The 17,534-nt window shown below is 33.8% G+C and overlaps 1 protein-coding gene across 1 annotated transcript; it reads right to left on the bottom strand.

Annotated features, from left to right (window-relative positions):
* Nucleotides 1-14,886: 14,886 nt before the first annotated feature.
* Nucleotides 14,887-16,389, bottom strand: LOC136210513 (zinc finger protein ZAT4-like). The gene has a single exon (XM_066001794.1). It carries the CDS (start codon nucleotides 16,218-16,220, stop codon nucleotides 15,123-15,125), a length of 1,098 nt encoding a protein of 365 aa, XP_065857866.1. The 5' UTR covers nucleotides 16,221-16,389; the 3' UTR covers nucleotides 14,887-15,122.
* Between the last annotated feature and the right edge of the window lie 1,145 nt (nucleotides 16,390-17,534).

The following is a 17,534-nucleotide window of genomic DNA, read 5'->3' as shown; positions in this document are numbered from 1 at the left end:
AAAGAAAGTAGGAAGTTGCCTCCAACATCTATAAAAAGCCAAAAATCACAATGAAAAGAGGCATAACTCAACATACACTCAAGCAATTTATCTCTAGACTTCCACATTTTTAGAATTCCTAGTTATTTCCTTAGTCCTTTCCTTTGGCGCCTTACCTTTTACCCATATAAGGATTAAACAAAAATAAAAAAAGTAAAATTTAGCCAAAAAATATTTTTTTAGTAAAAAAATTAAAAATATATAACAAAAATGAAATTAATCCAAAGATAAAGAAATGTAAAAATAAAAAAAATATAGAGACCAAAATAAAAATAAAAAATAAAATAGGGAGTAAAGTGAATTTTATAAGGAGTGTAGGTTAGAAAGAGAGGGGAAATGAAATAGAAAACCTTAGGGGAAGGTGGGGAATGGGTTAGAGGAGTTAGGGGTAAACACAAAACTAAAAAGGGGCAAAGGGAATCATTTAATTAGTAAAACAAACACCAACAAAGGGAATGAAGCCTCCCATTTCCCTTACCCTTTCCTAAAACCTCCAAACCAAACGCCCCCTTATTATTGAATTAGAATTGAGCGAATTTAGAACAAATAAATGATAAATGATAAATGGAGGCTCATGGCAAGTTGGGAATAAGATGGGAGTTTTGGGGATCCCAACCCAAACCCAAAACCAAAATGTGGATGAAATATTTCGTTGGTAAATGACAAAACCATCAATGATCAGTATGGCTCAACTTTGGATTGGAATTCCTTCACCCTAACCAAACCGATCTTCACTTTTCCAATTCCTAATTAAGACCTTTTACTCTAATTAATTATTGATGAATTGTTCACGTTCAAAGTTCATAAATAGAATTACTAACTAACTGTCCGAGTAAAAAGCTCGTGAACAAATAAACGACTTGCTCGCTAATAGCTTAGGGATCAAAAATTGTCTTAATGAACTCAATTCGAATAAAATATTAAGCTCGAATCGGGAGCTTATAAATTTTCAATTGAGCCGAGCATGAACAAGTCACAGCTCGGCTCAGCTCGGTGTTCATGAACAAGTTCAATTATAATGTTTATGAGCAGTAAGCAAGTACGGTTTGATTTTTTTTTTTTAATAATACTATTTCTATAAAAAGAGAAATATAAAATTACGTGGTTTTGTATGAAATTTTAGTTTTTAAAATTTGAAAACCACGTGATTTATGACCATAATTATTGAGTTATTCACAAGTAAAGTTCGTGAACAGAATTAGCGGGTTGTTCACAAGCAAAACTCTGTGAACAGATAAACGAACTGCTTGTAAACAGCCCAAGATCAAATAATTTTTCTAATGAACTCAGCTCGAATAAAATATTGAACTCAATTAATGTTACAGATTGAAATCGACGTGAGGAGTTTGATTTTAAATCCACAAAGAATTTCTTTACAAGCTAAAGCTTGAAGGAGTGAATCCCAAATAGAAAGAACAATCTCTCAATGGTAGCTAGGTTTTTTATTAATTTCATAAAAGTTAACCTTCATTACAAAATAGGAGTATTTATATCTATCTTTAATTGAAGGTAAAAGACTAAAATCTTTAGACTAGGGTTCCCCCACAAACGGTACTCATAGGGGTAAATAAGGAACCAAAATAATAAGGTGGCAGTAGTGTAAATAAAGCATAATGGCAAAACAGTAAATTGATGAATTTTCAGTCTTGTCCTCAGAACTTGGCGAGGAAGTTTTCTCCTCTTCATCCACGCTCTGCGTCCTTGGACTCATGCTCCGCGTGAGTGGCGTTCTGCCCCTGTCCACTACAATGCGCGATCTTCCTCTCTCCAGGAAACTCACCACGCTCCGCGTGAGTGGCTCTCTACCCTTGATCATCCAAGACCGATCCTTTCCCCATTCCAGCAACGGATCCACGTGGAACGTGATATATCTGACGCTCCGCGTGAGTAACTGTAAGTCCCGCTCTTCCTTCAGCTCTCACATCAGTGCTGCCCCTAATAATTAAAGCCCTAATTTTGATTAGAGTCCAAACTCGGCCCGACTCGATTAGAGTCCTAATACTACGCACAAAATGAAATCATCAGTCAGTATTATATAAGTGTAACGTTGTAAAAAAATACAAGTGTTATGCTAAAAAATTATACTACATGTGATATAACAATAAAAAGAAAGTATAAAAAGGTAAATTGACAGTTTGAGACGCAGCTTGCAAATTCGAGTGTACCATAATTAAATAGTACCTACGCCTGTCACAGCAACAAATGTGTCACATAACATAAATTGGAAAGGAATTGTGATGTTTCTATTTTCCTCTCTCCTTAGGTGTTTTTTTTTAATACATGACCTAATTATTATACTTTAATTAAAATTAATTAAAGTTAATAAAATTAAAATATAATATTTATGTCATGTTTTGGAATTGAGTGACAGATAAATAAAAAATAGAAAAATATGTACAATAATTTTTTTTTCCATAAATTGTGTCATGCTTGTAGCATTTTCTGGAAAGTAAATTAGAAATTTAGAATTTTATATTTTGATAAATTCTTAAGAAATTCAGTTAAACTGATTTTCTATTGATTCATTTTTTTTATTTAAAAACTAAGAAACTATAGAATTTAATAACTTTCATTAGAAAATAAAATAAATTAAAAGAATGAAACGTTATGTGAAAATTCATATAATTTATAATACACATCTAAATACTAGCAATATTAATTATTAAGAGTAAATGTGAGGGCCATTTCTAAATTTTATTGAAGTTTCACAATAAAACATAAAATTTAATTTATTGTAAAAAAATTCACACCATTTTAATTTAGGTTTAATATATTAGAGTTTCTCACGTGATGTACGTTGATGCTCCTTAAATTTATAGAAATCAAGCGTATCTAAAATGTGATATGACTTTCTAAATTATTAAATTTAGTTAGCAATTTAAAGAGTGAGATACTCCAACAAAGTGATATGACTTTCTAAAATAAACAGCTAGTCATTCACATTAGATAAATTTAGCTAACAATTTATATATTTTATTAATTTTTTCTCTTTCTTTTTTTTCTATTTTTTCTTTAGTTTTATTCACTTTTAATAATAAAATCATTAAATGTATTTTATAAAAAAAAACAATAAAATCATTAAATAGAGAGTCAAATAGCTAGTATGGTTGGAATAAAACATAAATTTGGCTAACTAAATTTTGGTTAACTAATATTTTATATTATTTTGGAGATTCAAATAGCTACTTAGAGCATCTCCAACACTAATTAGCTATTTGACTCTCTAAAATAATATAAAATATTAGTTTAGTCGCCATGCTATTTATTCTACTTAATAGAATAACTAACTAGTTGCAACGGTCCTATTTACAAATACAATTAATGTGTGATGCTCTTCAACACTCCCACATCAAATGATGAATCTTCTGTTGTAAAAGGTGGCAGTTTAACCACACTCATTTGAACTAAAATAGGTTCCATTTGACTACAAGTAAGAGCTTATGAATATAACTGTTAATTACCTTGGTGACTTCACATATGAGATAGTTAATAAACTTGTCCATAAATGCTTGCGAAGTATGTGACAATCAATGCCCAAGTGCTTAGTTCTTTCATGAAAAATAGGGCTTTCTGCAATATGGATTGTAGATTTTCTTTTATCACAATAGAAAGGTACATGTTTAAGAATAAGAACTTGCAACACTGTCAATAAGTATGTCAACTATTTAACTTCACATAAGGCAGATGCCATGGCTCTATATTCTGCCTCTACAAAAGATTTACTGACCGCGGCCTATTTCTTTGTCTTCCAAGCAATTAAAAAGCCTCGCATAAACACACAATACCCTCATACAAACCCTCTTATTTATCTACACCTTGCCCAATCTACATCAGTATATGTTGTCATCTGCATTTGTACCTCTTACATGTTTTAGTCACTGTTATAATATGCTTTTAATTGCAATAATGTGCTGCTAGGATAAAAGAGTCCCATATTTGCAGTCCTTACCTCAACACATGAACTGCCACTTTAAAATGTAATTGTGTTGGTTTTTGTAGAAATTGACTGAGTTGTTGTGTAATATAGCAAATATCTGGTCTTATGAACTGAAGGTACAACAATTTGCATGACTCTTCTATGCTGCTCATTATTAGAACACCAAGACTGGAAGCATTAAGATCTATGCTAATAGGAAATGGACTAGACACTTCTGTAGCATCATGAAGTCACGCTTCCTTTATCATATCTAGAATATACTTCTGTTGTGATAAGATCAATCCAGCTTGAGACCTTGTAAGCTCAATACCTAAAAAGTATTTAGTTATGTCTAGGCCTTTACTTGTGAAGGAACTATGCAAATCTTACTTAACTTGGTTAATCATCTGGAGTGATGTTCTTGTTAATAGAACATCATGCACATAGTCTACAAGAACAATGAAATCATGGGGTAAATTTCATCAATGGTGTACAACTTTTACCCTATTTCACACTTTGGTGTACAACCTTCATTTTGTCTCACTAATATGTACGACCTTATAGGTGACCTCCCACTATAGTGTATAGCAGGTAAAAATGACCGGTCAACGCCTGGTCAACGCGCCACCTCAACCCACCACATATACAATGACTAAAACACCCCTATCCTTGAAAAAAAATTAAAATACAAACTCTCTCTCTCTCTATCTTTACCTTTCTCTCTCTAATGCTTCCATAAATTACAATTCTTCCTAATCAAAATCAAACTTGAAGTCAACTCTTTCTCTCTCCATCACTTTGTCTGATTATCCTAAAGATTAACCTAGCCGCCCCTATCGCCGTTTCAGTGGGAGATGCTATTGGGAACACCTAAAGATGCCTCAAACAAGAGTTTCTTCCGCCCCTTTCTCCTCCACTAGCGGTGGTTAGCTTAAATTGACGGAACCTTGCTTTGAAATTGAAGAGGAGCATAGTAAGGTTATTGCAGTAAGGTTGGTTTTGGAAATATATCAAAAAAATCAAAGGAATTAAGAAAGTTTATTATGAATACAGGAGGAATCATAATAATAAAATAATAGTGGAAATTGTAGTGGGTCAGATGAAGGTAGTAACTTTGAGTTTTGTAGTTCTGATGCCGATTTTATGGCGTGGCCGCAGTGAAATTCAGTCTACTCATTTTCATCGACGTCAACGTCGTTCTCGAAAGACAATTCAAGGCATTTATCAGTAACAGTGAGTGCTCGTATGGCGCTGACAGAATGAAGATCTCGCAATTCAAATAGACTTGGTTCTTCATTATTTTGAAAAACCCAGTTTAAAGTCCACGACTTTTCTCTTACCCAGATGACCAAATTTGGGAAAAAAAAAAATTAAAACCCACTTTAGTTTATGTAATAATATATTAATAGAAAAGGTTTTAAATTTTAAAATTTAAAATTCAAGTTTGATTTCTGGGTAGGAAGAACTGTAATTTATGGAAACATTAGAGAAGCATTGGAGAGAGAAAGGCAAAGATAAAGAGGGAGAGAGTGTATTTTAATTTTTTTTAGGGACAGGGGTATTTTAGTCATTGTAAATGTGGTGGAGCTGAGGTGGCGCGTTGACCAGGCGTTGGCCGATCATTTTTACCTGCTGTACACTATAGTGGGAGGTCACTTGTAAGTTCGTACATATTAGTGAGACAAAATGAAGGTTGTACACCAAAGTGTGAAATAGGGTAAAGGTTGTACACCATTAATGAAATTTAGCCTGAAATCATGTCCTTCCTTCTTGTGAAAAGTCAGTAGTCATAAACTAACCTTTGAAGCCCTAAGCCAACCAAGGTGCTTGTAAATTCATTGTTCCACTGCCAGCCAACCTGTTTTAGCCTATAGATAAACTTAATCAGTATGCAAACTTTCCCTTTCTGTGCTTGGCATACCCCTCAAATGGTTACATATATGTCTCCTCTTCAAGGTAACCATGCAAATATGCATTGTTAACATCGATTTGATAATTCTCCCACTGATAATAAGTAGTAGTAGCCAAGAATAACACGACTGTGACCACCTTTACAACTAGAGAGAAACTAACATGATAATCAATGCCCCATTATTGATTATATCCTCTAGCCACAAGCCTGGTTTTTTACTTATCCATGTTGCCATTAGCTTTATACGGGTAAATTTCATCAATGGTGTACAACCTAATATGTATGAACTTATATAGGTGACCTCCCATTTTGGTGTATGGCCCGTTAAAATGACCAGTCAACTCAAAAGTCAGCATGCCAGCTCATTATTTCTTATCTTGCCCAGGACCCATATATAGTGTAATTACAAAAATACCCCTCTTTTAAATAAAAAACCCAATCTCCCCCATATTTCCATTTCTCTCTCTTTCATTTTTTCTGTAGATCCTTTCCCTCTCTAACTCCTCTCTCTCTCTCTCCAATATTTCTCAGCTAATTGAAGGAAATTGCGATTGCATTGGAGAAAAGCGAGGTTATGTTTTTGTGGATAGTTCGCAAACCACAAACAAACGATGAATCAATATTAGAATATTTTCTGCCGGAGTGATTTTTTGAGAGAACCAAAAACAGAGGATTGATTGTAAATTCATGGGCGCCGCAGGGTGCGATACTGAATCATGACTCGATGGGTGTGTTTGTGACTCATTGCAGGTGGAATTCGATTCTAGAATCGGTTTTGGTTGGGGTTCCTAAGTCAATCAATTGTCATGTGCCATTGCCTTCTAAGGCATCTAACTCGAATTACATGGCCTGAATCCACTTTGAATCACTACAAGCTTCTTGATATGTTGTAGGTTCTGGTATTTGAGTAACATTACTAAAAAAAGATGAATGTGTAGAGGTATAAGAGGGTAATTGTAACATTATATCTAGTAAATGAGTATAAACAATGTTAGTGACAAAATCAGTTGTCCAAATAAGGGAGCTCTTACTTCATCTGTTGTAATATGCTCCAAAAGGTAACCATTCTTTTCCTCTGTAACCTTCGAGGTCACACTTTCAAATACTTCAAAAAATGAGTTTTTGGTTTGAAATTTTTTAGTGAAATATTTAACCACTAAATCCTCCAAATTTCCTTCCTAATCATGCTAGCCATCGTCATCATCTCTTAACTTCTCAATTCTATTTCTTCTCTTTCTGCTTGTAGCGTAGAAATGGAAAAGATGTGTGTTTACATTCTCTTCCTTAAGCTAATGCAGCTTTGATCGTTGATTCCAGTAGATCTCCATGCTCTTAGGTAAACAAAAATATTCATCATGTTTATCTCGAAAAGCCTCCACTCCTCCTATATCACATCGATTGCGCATCCCCATCAAGTCTAGCTTTACACTTCTCAGTTTTGCCTTAATTTGACTAAGATAATCCTCAGCCCAATGCTTCAACGCACCACGACATTCTTTTAGCTTTGTTTATATATCCATTGTACTATTCCTCCTCCACACATCTTCCACAATCTTCTAACACTTCAAGTCTTTTAACCAAACATTCTCGAATCGGAACCACTCAACCCACACTCTCCTATTTTGCTGATTGAGTAAAAGAAACAGTGGTAAATGGTCCGAAGATGAAAAATTGAGAACCTTAATCATCCCTCGTGGGAATAAATCTAACCAATCAACTGTAGCAAACTAATTTTTCCTTTGACCCACTCCTTTGTATTCCTTCCCCTTTCCCATGTAAACAAGCTCCCCACATTTCTCATATGGATTAGACCACTATTAGTGATAACTTGTTGAAAGCCCTGTAACAACCATGGAGGATGCGAACCTGATCTCTCTTCTCTTCATGCCTTAATAAATCTTTAAAGTCTCCCATACAACACCATGGAAGATCAAAACTTGCAACAAGATGACGAATAGTGTCCCAAAACTCATGTCACTCCCCCTTTCTGGATTTTCATAGAAACCCATAAATCTCCATCGTTGCTCAACCCTCAATTGAATCAAAACATCCAAATAATTCCTGCTAGCATCAACAACCTCTTTTATGTTATCATGCAACTAGAGAAGCGCTAAGCATCCACTTCGACCAATACAATCTACACTCCATCACTCTTTGAACCCCAGTTTCCTACGAACAACATCTAATCTACTCAAAGTCACACGTGTTTCTGAAAGAAAAACCACTTCCAATTTATTGTGTCGGGCCAGATAAAAAAGAACTTGAATTATCTGTGGGTTATCCAGTCTACGATAATTCCATGCTAAGATGCTCATAATGCTTGATGAACCTGTCGAGTAGAATCATTAGTAATAGCAATCGATGAAGCCGTTATTAGATTAAGAAAAGAAAAAAATACAAAATTTATCAGAAATAAGACAAAATCTACTTGCCAATTGTGCTCAATTAACTTAAAATTATTTCATGGGTTAAAAAATTCTTTTTAACATTTTTTTTTGAGGTAGATTGTTAGATTATGTGGAGTGTCCGGTTGTATTAATAGGTAAACTTTTAGAATTCTAATACATGTCTAAACATAAATGTATAAAGAATTGATTAGTATTAATTTTTTATTTTCATTTATTTTTGTAACTCTCAAAAGGGTTCAGTATGTAGTCTATAAGTATTTGTCCAAAAAAAAAAAAAAAAAAAAAAAAAGAGAAGAAGAAGGGTATCCCTAAGCTTTAGCCAAGGAAATTTTGAAGGCCACTTAAATTTATGTGTCATCTACTATTAGGTACTCCAATTAATAGAGTATTAGTTGAATTTAGAGGACACTTTTTTTATGAGCTGAATATGTATACCCTCACAAATAATAATATAATATAATATAATTGGTTTCAAAAAAAAAAATATAATAATAATATAATATAATATAGTAGTATAGTATATTATATATCTCAATCATCTATGTTGGAGATATACTTTAAAGTGAAGTTAGATTCAATTTTCATTTTTTTTTTAAATCTTAAGGTTTGACGTATTTTTAAATTAAAAACTTTATTTTATTTTTTGTTGAATATAAATTTGGAAGGTGAGATGGATTGGAAAAAAAGGTAAAAAAGTAAATACAATAAAATGGAAGTTTATGATTACTTTTATCTAAATAAATGATTCTTTATATTCTGATTACGTATTTGAGTAAGTTTGGGCTCATGTATTTGGACTAACGCCGGCTAGGGTAAAGAGGAACATAATGTCATAGAGTGAGCTTGACTTGAATACATTTTCTTCTTCATAAAATCAACATTTGCCCCAAAATGTAATACATGTTGGGATCAACAATCTCTAAAGTAAAACATAACTTATTAGAATCAACAAATGGACAACAACCAAGTTTAATAAAGATGACAACCTTGTTAAAGGGCATTAAAAAAATGAAAATGTCCCTTTTATATACATATATATTCTTGTAGTTATATCATACAATTTATTATGAATATACGTGAATCAATGAGGCATTTCCTTGTTCATTAATAACCGCTAAAGGCACGTGGACAAGTTTAATAAAGTTAATGTCAAAGCAAATTTTTACCCATATATAACGTCGTGATTAGCAGAATTACAATTGTAGCCGTTGCAACCGTTTCCGACCTCACGATTGTCTAGTTGCCCTGTGGCTCTCTGCTCACATTTAGAGAGCACAATCTAACCCTTCTATAAATACAAGGTACATAGTACGTAAAAGGTACCCAACTCATCCTTATTACTCACTTAAGTTTTTATACGATTCAGTAGTTATTCTCATCATTGACTTTGACATCAGAGCAGGATCGCCGATTCTCGGCCCCTCTTTGACCCCTTTTTGTTTTATTTTCAAGCATTAAAAGGACTCTTCAAGCTCAGACATATTTTCTCATATCAAATTGCTGCGGTGATTGTTGATCTGAAAAATCTACACGACGACTCATTTAAATAGTATTATATCCCACATCCTCTAACATTCCTTCAACATCAACACATCCAATAATGAATAAGCCCTTGGCATACACAAATGACAACGTGATGGAACCCCTTCTGATCACCTCAGAGTTCGATCAACAAATAGAGGCCTATTTATGTTCTCTAGATCCAATACAACGAATGTTCATGGATGGGATAAGCAAGCAACTCGTTTACAACCTAAGTTCGGTCCAGGAGTCGATGAACATCCTCAGGACCGAACATGCTTAGGAAATGGAGGTGTGGGGGCAGAGTTGAAGGATGTAGAGAAGCCAATAAGCACCCTGATAAACAAGACTCCATTACAAGCTCTACTGAACATTATATTGTCTACACTTTCCCATGAAAGAGAAATCTATCTTTAGACTCTCATCAGGATACAACTAGGGGTAGATCGAGGGAAAAAAAGCATAGCCCATGTCACAGAAGGTGTCATCATTCCAAAATTCTACCTCATAGACATCACAATTATTTTGATGGATCCAGATCCCCTAACCGCGTGAAAGCTACCCAAAGAAACTCTGCTGAATCTCATTTCAAAGACCACGAGGAGAACCACATCAAAGCTTTAGGTCTAACATCTAACCATCGATGGCAACCCAAACCAGATCAAAGAGTAGGATATGTTGAAACCCTTTTTGTTAAGGAAGAAACGTACAATCTCATTCATAGAGAGCTTCAAAATGCCATGGTAGATGAGGGAACCAACTCCAAGATTCCTAAAATAACATATATTAGCAGTCCACTTTGTGCGGAAATCATGGATAAACCTATACATAGAGGATTCAAATATCATACCTTAAATGATTATAATGGGCTAACGAATCCGACCGTGCATATCAAGAATTTCTGAAGGTCTTTGGAAACTATCACTACTACATATCCACTCATTTGTAGACTTTTCCCTATGACACTAAAAAAGCCTTCCATAGATTGGTATAACCAATTTCTCCCTAGATCTATCTGAATGTTCAATCAGATGATAAATGAGTTTGTCGAACATTTCATCATGTCTATCCTTGAGAGCAAAATCATGCAAGACCTGAACTACTTAGTGCAGGAGCCCCACAAGGATATTTGGAAATGGTCCGAGTGGTTTCAAAAGATGGTGATTCAGATTTTCTGGCTGAACATAGACGGAGCTTTAAAAGCCATGGCCTCTAACTGCCAAAGTAATGACTTATCAAAAGAGCTTACAACTAGACGATTCAAAACATTTTCCGATCTAATTAAACGAGTCAAGGACTTCATGAAATGGGATGGGCATCACCTAAATCCTATGCTAAAAAGCTAGGGCCCCGTAAACAATCTAAAGGAATCCAAGAATAGTAGAGGCAAAAATCAACAGAGATCACGAGAACAAGTGGAGCGAGACTTCGCACCACTAAATACTCATTGAAAATATATTCTATATTAGGTTCAAAAGAATAGGCAATACATCCAATACCCACCGAAGCTAAAAACATATAGACATCACCACAATAAAATGTATTGTGAGTTATACAAGAGCAAGAGCCATGATATGGAGGATTGTCGGTAATTAGTCACAAAGCTTAAGAAGGTGGAAGGGCAAGGTAAAATGGATAAGTTCTACAAGAACCACAAAAAATGCATGAACAACATGAAAGACACCCACCAAATGTGTGCCTAGGGGAGTCATAAACAGAGGATCGCAAGAAGATAGTTTGGTAAAACAGAAAATAATTTCCGAAGATAAGTAAAGATTATGCAAGTCCAAATCCAAGTTTACGTTCAGAACCTTGAAAAAAGTTACTAGAAATGTCATGAAGACGATTAGTTATATAGATTCTGATCGAGGACTTCCCAGTCTGCAGAGTGTTCATTGATACAAGCAGTTCGATGAACATCATCACCAAGAAAGTCTTTGAAGTCTGCGAATTGTCGAACGCTTGATGACAATGATCATTTAGACGATATGGAGAAATTGAAACGATGCGGTATGGAAAAATAGACAGCTACAACCAGCCCAAATAGTCATAGCTGCCAGGTGAGAGTTTGTGGACTGATAGTCCATATAAAAGTCCCACTTGAAACCTTCTTGCGTCATCGGCCTTATTTATGATAAATGGCAGAAGCCTCCGTCGGGTTCCATGTACTGTAATGTGGATGCAGAAATGTTTAAAGAACAGACTATAGTTCGATTGACTTTATCCTTCAAGATTCAGAAGCACGATGCTTATATGCGCATCATTCTTCTATTCCATGATGTACTGAACCAGTTATGGCAGAGGCAATAACGATTCAGAAGGCATTACTGTGGATTAAATTGTTAGGCAGAAGTATTGTGGTAGTTCAATCAGATTGTCTTTCAGTTGTTCAAGCCATTAATAAATCGACTCATTATTTATAATATTTGGTCGAAGTGGTTCAAGAGTGTGCCAATTTCATTAAAGAGTTAGATAACGTGTCAATTGCTTATGTCAAGTGTTCAACGGATTTTGCAGCACATTGCTTAGTTAAGATGATAGTTTCTGTATCTGTTTGTTGAGTATGAGAATGGCTACCTCCTTTCCTTATTGATGTATTGATTTCAAATTTCATTTAATGGAGTTTTGTTTTAAAAAAAAATGATGCAAATATTTAGTTTTAAGTGATTTTTTGGGTTATCAAACAATGTCTCAATTTATCATATATAAAATCAATGATATTTTTCATATAAAAAATGAGAAAGTGTGAAATGTTTGTTGTTCTATTAATAAAATTAAATTATTTGTAGAATGTGTTATAAATATTATTGATTTTTATTTGATACTTTTTTTGTAATTTTTATTTTTCAATATAAACTATACGAAATGAAATTAAAAATAAATAGAGTTAAAATTTAATTTGGTAATAATTTAATTTTATCATTATTATAATTTAAATTTATAATCAATACTATTTAGAATTTTATATTCTAAATAATTAAATGAATTTAATTTATCCATCCATACTACTATTTTTTTTATATAATAATGTTTAATCATTTCATTAGATAAAGAAGTACAAATACATCATGAAAATAATAAGAGATAAAACCTTACATAAATACACACTAATACCTAAGACAAGATCCATAAAGGAAATAAAAAGACTACAAAGAGCAAAAATAGTCATAAAACAACAGAACAACAAATAACATACTTCTCACGAATCCAACTCCGCATGAAAGCAACTGAAAACCAATCGTCGTCATTTAGTTTCTTTCGTCCAATCGGATCTGAGTGATTTCTACTGGTGCAACCCTATAAATCTGTAGATCTACGTATAAGATAATAGGTTTCTATTTTTGCTAAACCCGAAAAATACGTAAAAGAAAGGGGTTATGGCAGGCATACTATTAGTTAAGTTAAGTATATTTGTAATATAATAGAAATAAAAAGAAATTGGGAAAGGAGACAAACATTTTTCCCTGCTTGATTTTGTCCTTGATATTTGGTCAAAGCAACTATGCAAACCCACAATAATTCCACCCAATCCAATCCAGACATCTACAACATCACAACAAAATAATGCTGCCCCTAAACTATGGATTCGGCTTCAAAGATAAAACACATACCAAAAATTAAAATAAAAGTCTGTTTGATTGTCATTTTTGTAGTTCCTTTTAAGTATTTCGGTAAATTAGAAGTATTTCATTAAAATTAAAAAAATTAGAATTATGAAACAAACAAACGTTGATAGCTATTAAGAAAAATCAACTAACTTTTTTCTAACTATCAGTAACAACACGGAATAAATAATTAATAATAAACATAAACTTGAACAATTGGACCAACCATTTTCTAAGTGACTGTTTATTTCATTGTTAGAGATACTTTTTGTTTTCTAATTCTAAGATAAATATTACTTTTTTACTATTTGGGGTCAAAATGTAAAATTGAGCTACCAAAAAAATAACAGACAATAAATTAGAATATATATATATATATAATGAAATTTGTTGCTCAAAATTTTTTATTTTTTTGGAAAATAAATAAATAGAAAAAAGGGTATATTTCTATTGGAAGGAAAATCAGAAAAGGAAGGTGTTGGTACTTTGATTTTAGTGCAGCAGATAAAGCTTTAAATCTGGAATTTACCCAGAATTCTACTGAAGCAAGATATCACATGCATTAACAAGGATCCCAAAAACTAATATTTTCTATTCATTGCCAAAAAAGCCCTTGTAGCCTATGACATTTATTTTAGGATTTAAAAAAACAAATAAAATTAAAATAAATAAAAATAATAATAAAATCGAAATCTGACTGATTCTTCGATAAGAATAGCATAGCATGGCAACCTCCTTTTGCCCGGATATTTCGTTCATTTCAAGGCAGATCATTTTTTATCTTCAGAAAATGAAGGGATTTTGGATCTTCTCTCAGTTGCTCTCTAGTCACCTTCATTGCCTACCACTCCCACTCCAGTCAAAATAATTTTTTTCTATTTTTGACTCTTCCCCCTTTAATTATTTAATTACTCAAACCACAATAATAAAACCATCCAAACGCGTTTTAAAACCGTGACTACAATCTGTGGTAAAATAAAGCCACACGCCCGTGATATTGTATCTGAATTTCAGTCACCGGAAATATTTACATACTATTGGACACGGAGTGTTATAACTAGTGTGTAAAAATATAAAGGGTACCAATGTAGAATAGAATAATATAAATACAGTTGATGATAATGTGCAAAAGGGTAGTATAGTAGCAATAGACAGTTAAGAGAAACAGCTGGAAACTAGAAGAGGACATATTAACAGAATTATAAAAGCATTTTTGTACTTAGCAAAGAGAGATAGAAGCAGAGCAGAGCAAAATTCTAATTCTGGTCCACAACCCATAATAATAAAAACAACCCAGAATTGCCTCTTCCCCTTACCCGTTCCGTTACAATACGACTATTTCCAACAGTAAACAACTAACAGCAACAACAGAACATTAGCATTAAGTTGTTAGAATAAGCAACAACTACACATAAATTGGCTGTAACAGAACACGTGAAGAAGAGAAGAATGAGAGAAACAAGAAAAAGAGAGAAGAGAAGTTGGGGGGAAATTAAACACTTAACCAATGAATTCTATGCAATAAATGAGTTGAGATTGGCAATATGATCACCTAAGAACAACTATCACAAAAATGAATACATCCACCACTGATTTGCGGAGAATTCAAAGAACTCAACTGTATAAATCAGGACAAAAAATAAAGCATTTAATGTATGAAATAATTGGTGAAATATAATCTGTAATTAACATAGGGAAAAAAAAAACGATTAGATCTCAAATTAAGCATCAGATACCACACTAAATTCATCATCCTCCATTGGAGCTGGTAAGTTAAGATCTATCCAGTTGTTTTCGATTTTAGAACAAGTTTCAATTTCAATTTCAATTTCATCCGCAGCAGCGGCGGCGGCGGCGGCGGTAGCAGAAACAGTAGCAGTAGCAGCAGCAGTAGCAGTAGCAGCAGAATCTAAATTCCTTAGATGTGATCTTTTATGGCCGCCGAGGGCTTGCCCGGAGCCAAACACCTTGAAGCAATACGGACATTCAAAAATCCTCTCGTTTCCGTCGCTATTTCTGAGCTCTGTTCCATTTAGACTGCAAATCTTCTTATGCGTTAACAATGCCGGTGAAGATCGAAATAGTTTCATACATTTATCACATCTGAACTTGCCGCTCCGAATCTTGCTCACTTTGATCTCCTCTTTGTTCTCGTCTTTTATCATTTCAATTCTGTTTTTTAACTGTTTCTTTTGTTCATCTTCTTCTTCATCGTCATTATCATCTTCGTTTCGCATCCAAACATCTCTAGATAGCATCATAAGACACATAGCAACATCTTCTTCAGGCGAAGTATCAGATACGGAACTTACCGGTTCTGGTTCTACTGTTGTTGCCGGCGGAAGTGGCGGTAATGGCGATGGCCATTCCTCGACCTTCAGCTTTAGTTTCTTCAGGTCGAAATTCTGCTTCAGACTGTCGCCAAAATCCGATTTCCGAGTTCGCTTAGATCGTCGACGAGTTGGATTTCGTGACTCAGTCTCACTTTCTCTATCTTGAACAACAGAACAAGCATCGACCGCAAAAGAAAACTCAGGATCTGCGAACTTGAAACTCTTTTTAGGATTCTCTCTCAATCGATAAGCCAGAGCAGCAGCCTTTTCCTTGTCTTCAACTTCTCGGATGTCGATTTCGTGTTCTTCGCCGGAGGAAGAGTACGAGGATGATGATGACTCAGTACGGAAACCGAGTTGGTGGTGGTGAGTGACGGTGATCTTTGGAGGAAGAGGCAACGTGGCCAAGTGAGCCTTCATATGACCGCCTAAAGCTCTGCCATTAGCGAAAGTTCTGGTACAGAGCTTGCATTTATGCCTCTCCATTGAAGCAGCAGAGAGAGAGAGTGAGGAAGCAAAGATGAAAGCTTTGTTTCTCTCTCTAAAAAGCTAAGTTACAAGGAGAAGAGAAGAAGAAGAAGAAGCAGCAGCATATTGAGAGATTGGAGAACTTAAAAGGAGTAGGTGACAAGCATTCCTCCACCAAAAAGACACACACAACCCAACCCAAAAATTATGATTTGTAGATATATAAAATTAAATAAATAACAGTTGTAAAATTCTTTAAAATTTGTTTTACCAAATATTAATTAATAATAAAAAGCTATATACATGACCAATCTTGAAGGCTTGAATTTCATAAAAAGAAACTGATTAATCCCCAAATTAATAATTCATTATTTATTCACAGTCAAAACATTGGAAAATCTGATTAGAAAAAAACAAAAAACAAAAATAAAGGTGAAAAATAGAAAATAAGTTACAATTTTTTTAGAAATTACAATCCTTTGACCATTTTTAAAAACGTTTAAAAAGAAATTTAATGTTGATTACTCTCCGCTACCCGTTATAAAAATCTTAAAGCATCATTATTGATGGTTATGGTTATGATTAAATTTGCCATCTAAGTATTTGTAGTCACAACCACAACTAGTAATATACAAATCTAGTGATTTATAACTTAATTTGAGAATTTTTGGGTCCATTTGTCATAAACCTCGATATTAATTGAATAAAATGTAAAACATTAATTAAGTGACCCCATAAATAAAGGATTCCGTAGTTACAATAACAACGAGTTGTATACTAATTTTGGTGAGAATAGTTTTAGTGGTTGGTTACAACCAATGAATTTTTCATTTTTATTTTTGCTAGTTAGTCCATCCATACCTCCACTAGAAATACTCTTACAATAAAAGAAACGTAAATCCTCTTTTTAAAATTACTTAAATCCCCTTTTGGGATTCGATGATTTGCTCTCAATTCTGCTCCTCCTCTATTCATATCATCATGCCAAGATAAAGGCGATTAATAACCTAATCGTGGACAAAATTGGATATCATGGAATTAGTTCTTAAGAGAATGCTTGCTAAAAAAATAGAAGGCGATAGAATGGGATTTGGCTTGCTCAAACGAAGAAAAAAAGCGCAAATGCATCAGATTTTTTAAAAAAGTGCATATAAATTGAATTCGTCCAACGCTCTTAATAAAGAGTCTTCTGAAGATCACATATGTGAGTATTAATAGTATACGGGTCATCGGAGCCGCGAAATTTGAAAAATTGGAGAACAATGATTTATTTTCCTAAGATGATGGAATCAGGTTAAGGATTTGAAAACAGGGTGGAGCATTGAGTGTTAC

The sequence above is a fragment of the Euphorbia lathyris genome, chromosome 1 (assembly GCF_963576675.1).
Source record: "Euphorbia lathyris chromosome 1, ddEupLath1.1, whole genome shotgun sequence".
NCBI lineage: Eukaryota > Viridiplantae > Streptophyta > Magnoliopsida > Malpighiales > Euphorbiaceae > Euphorbia > Euphorbia lathyris.
This window is presented reverse-complemented; position numbering and strand designations above follow the sequence as displayed.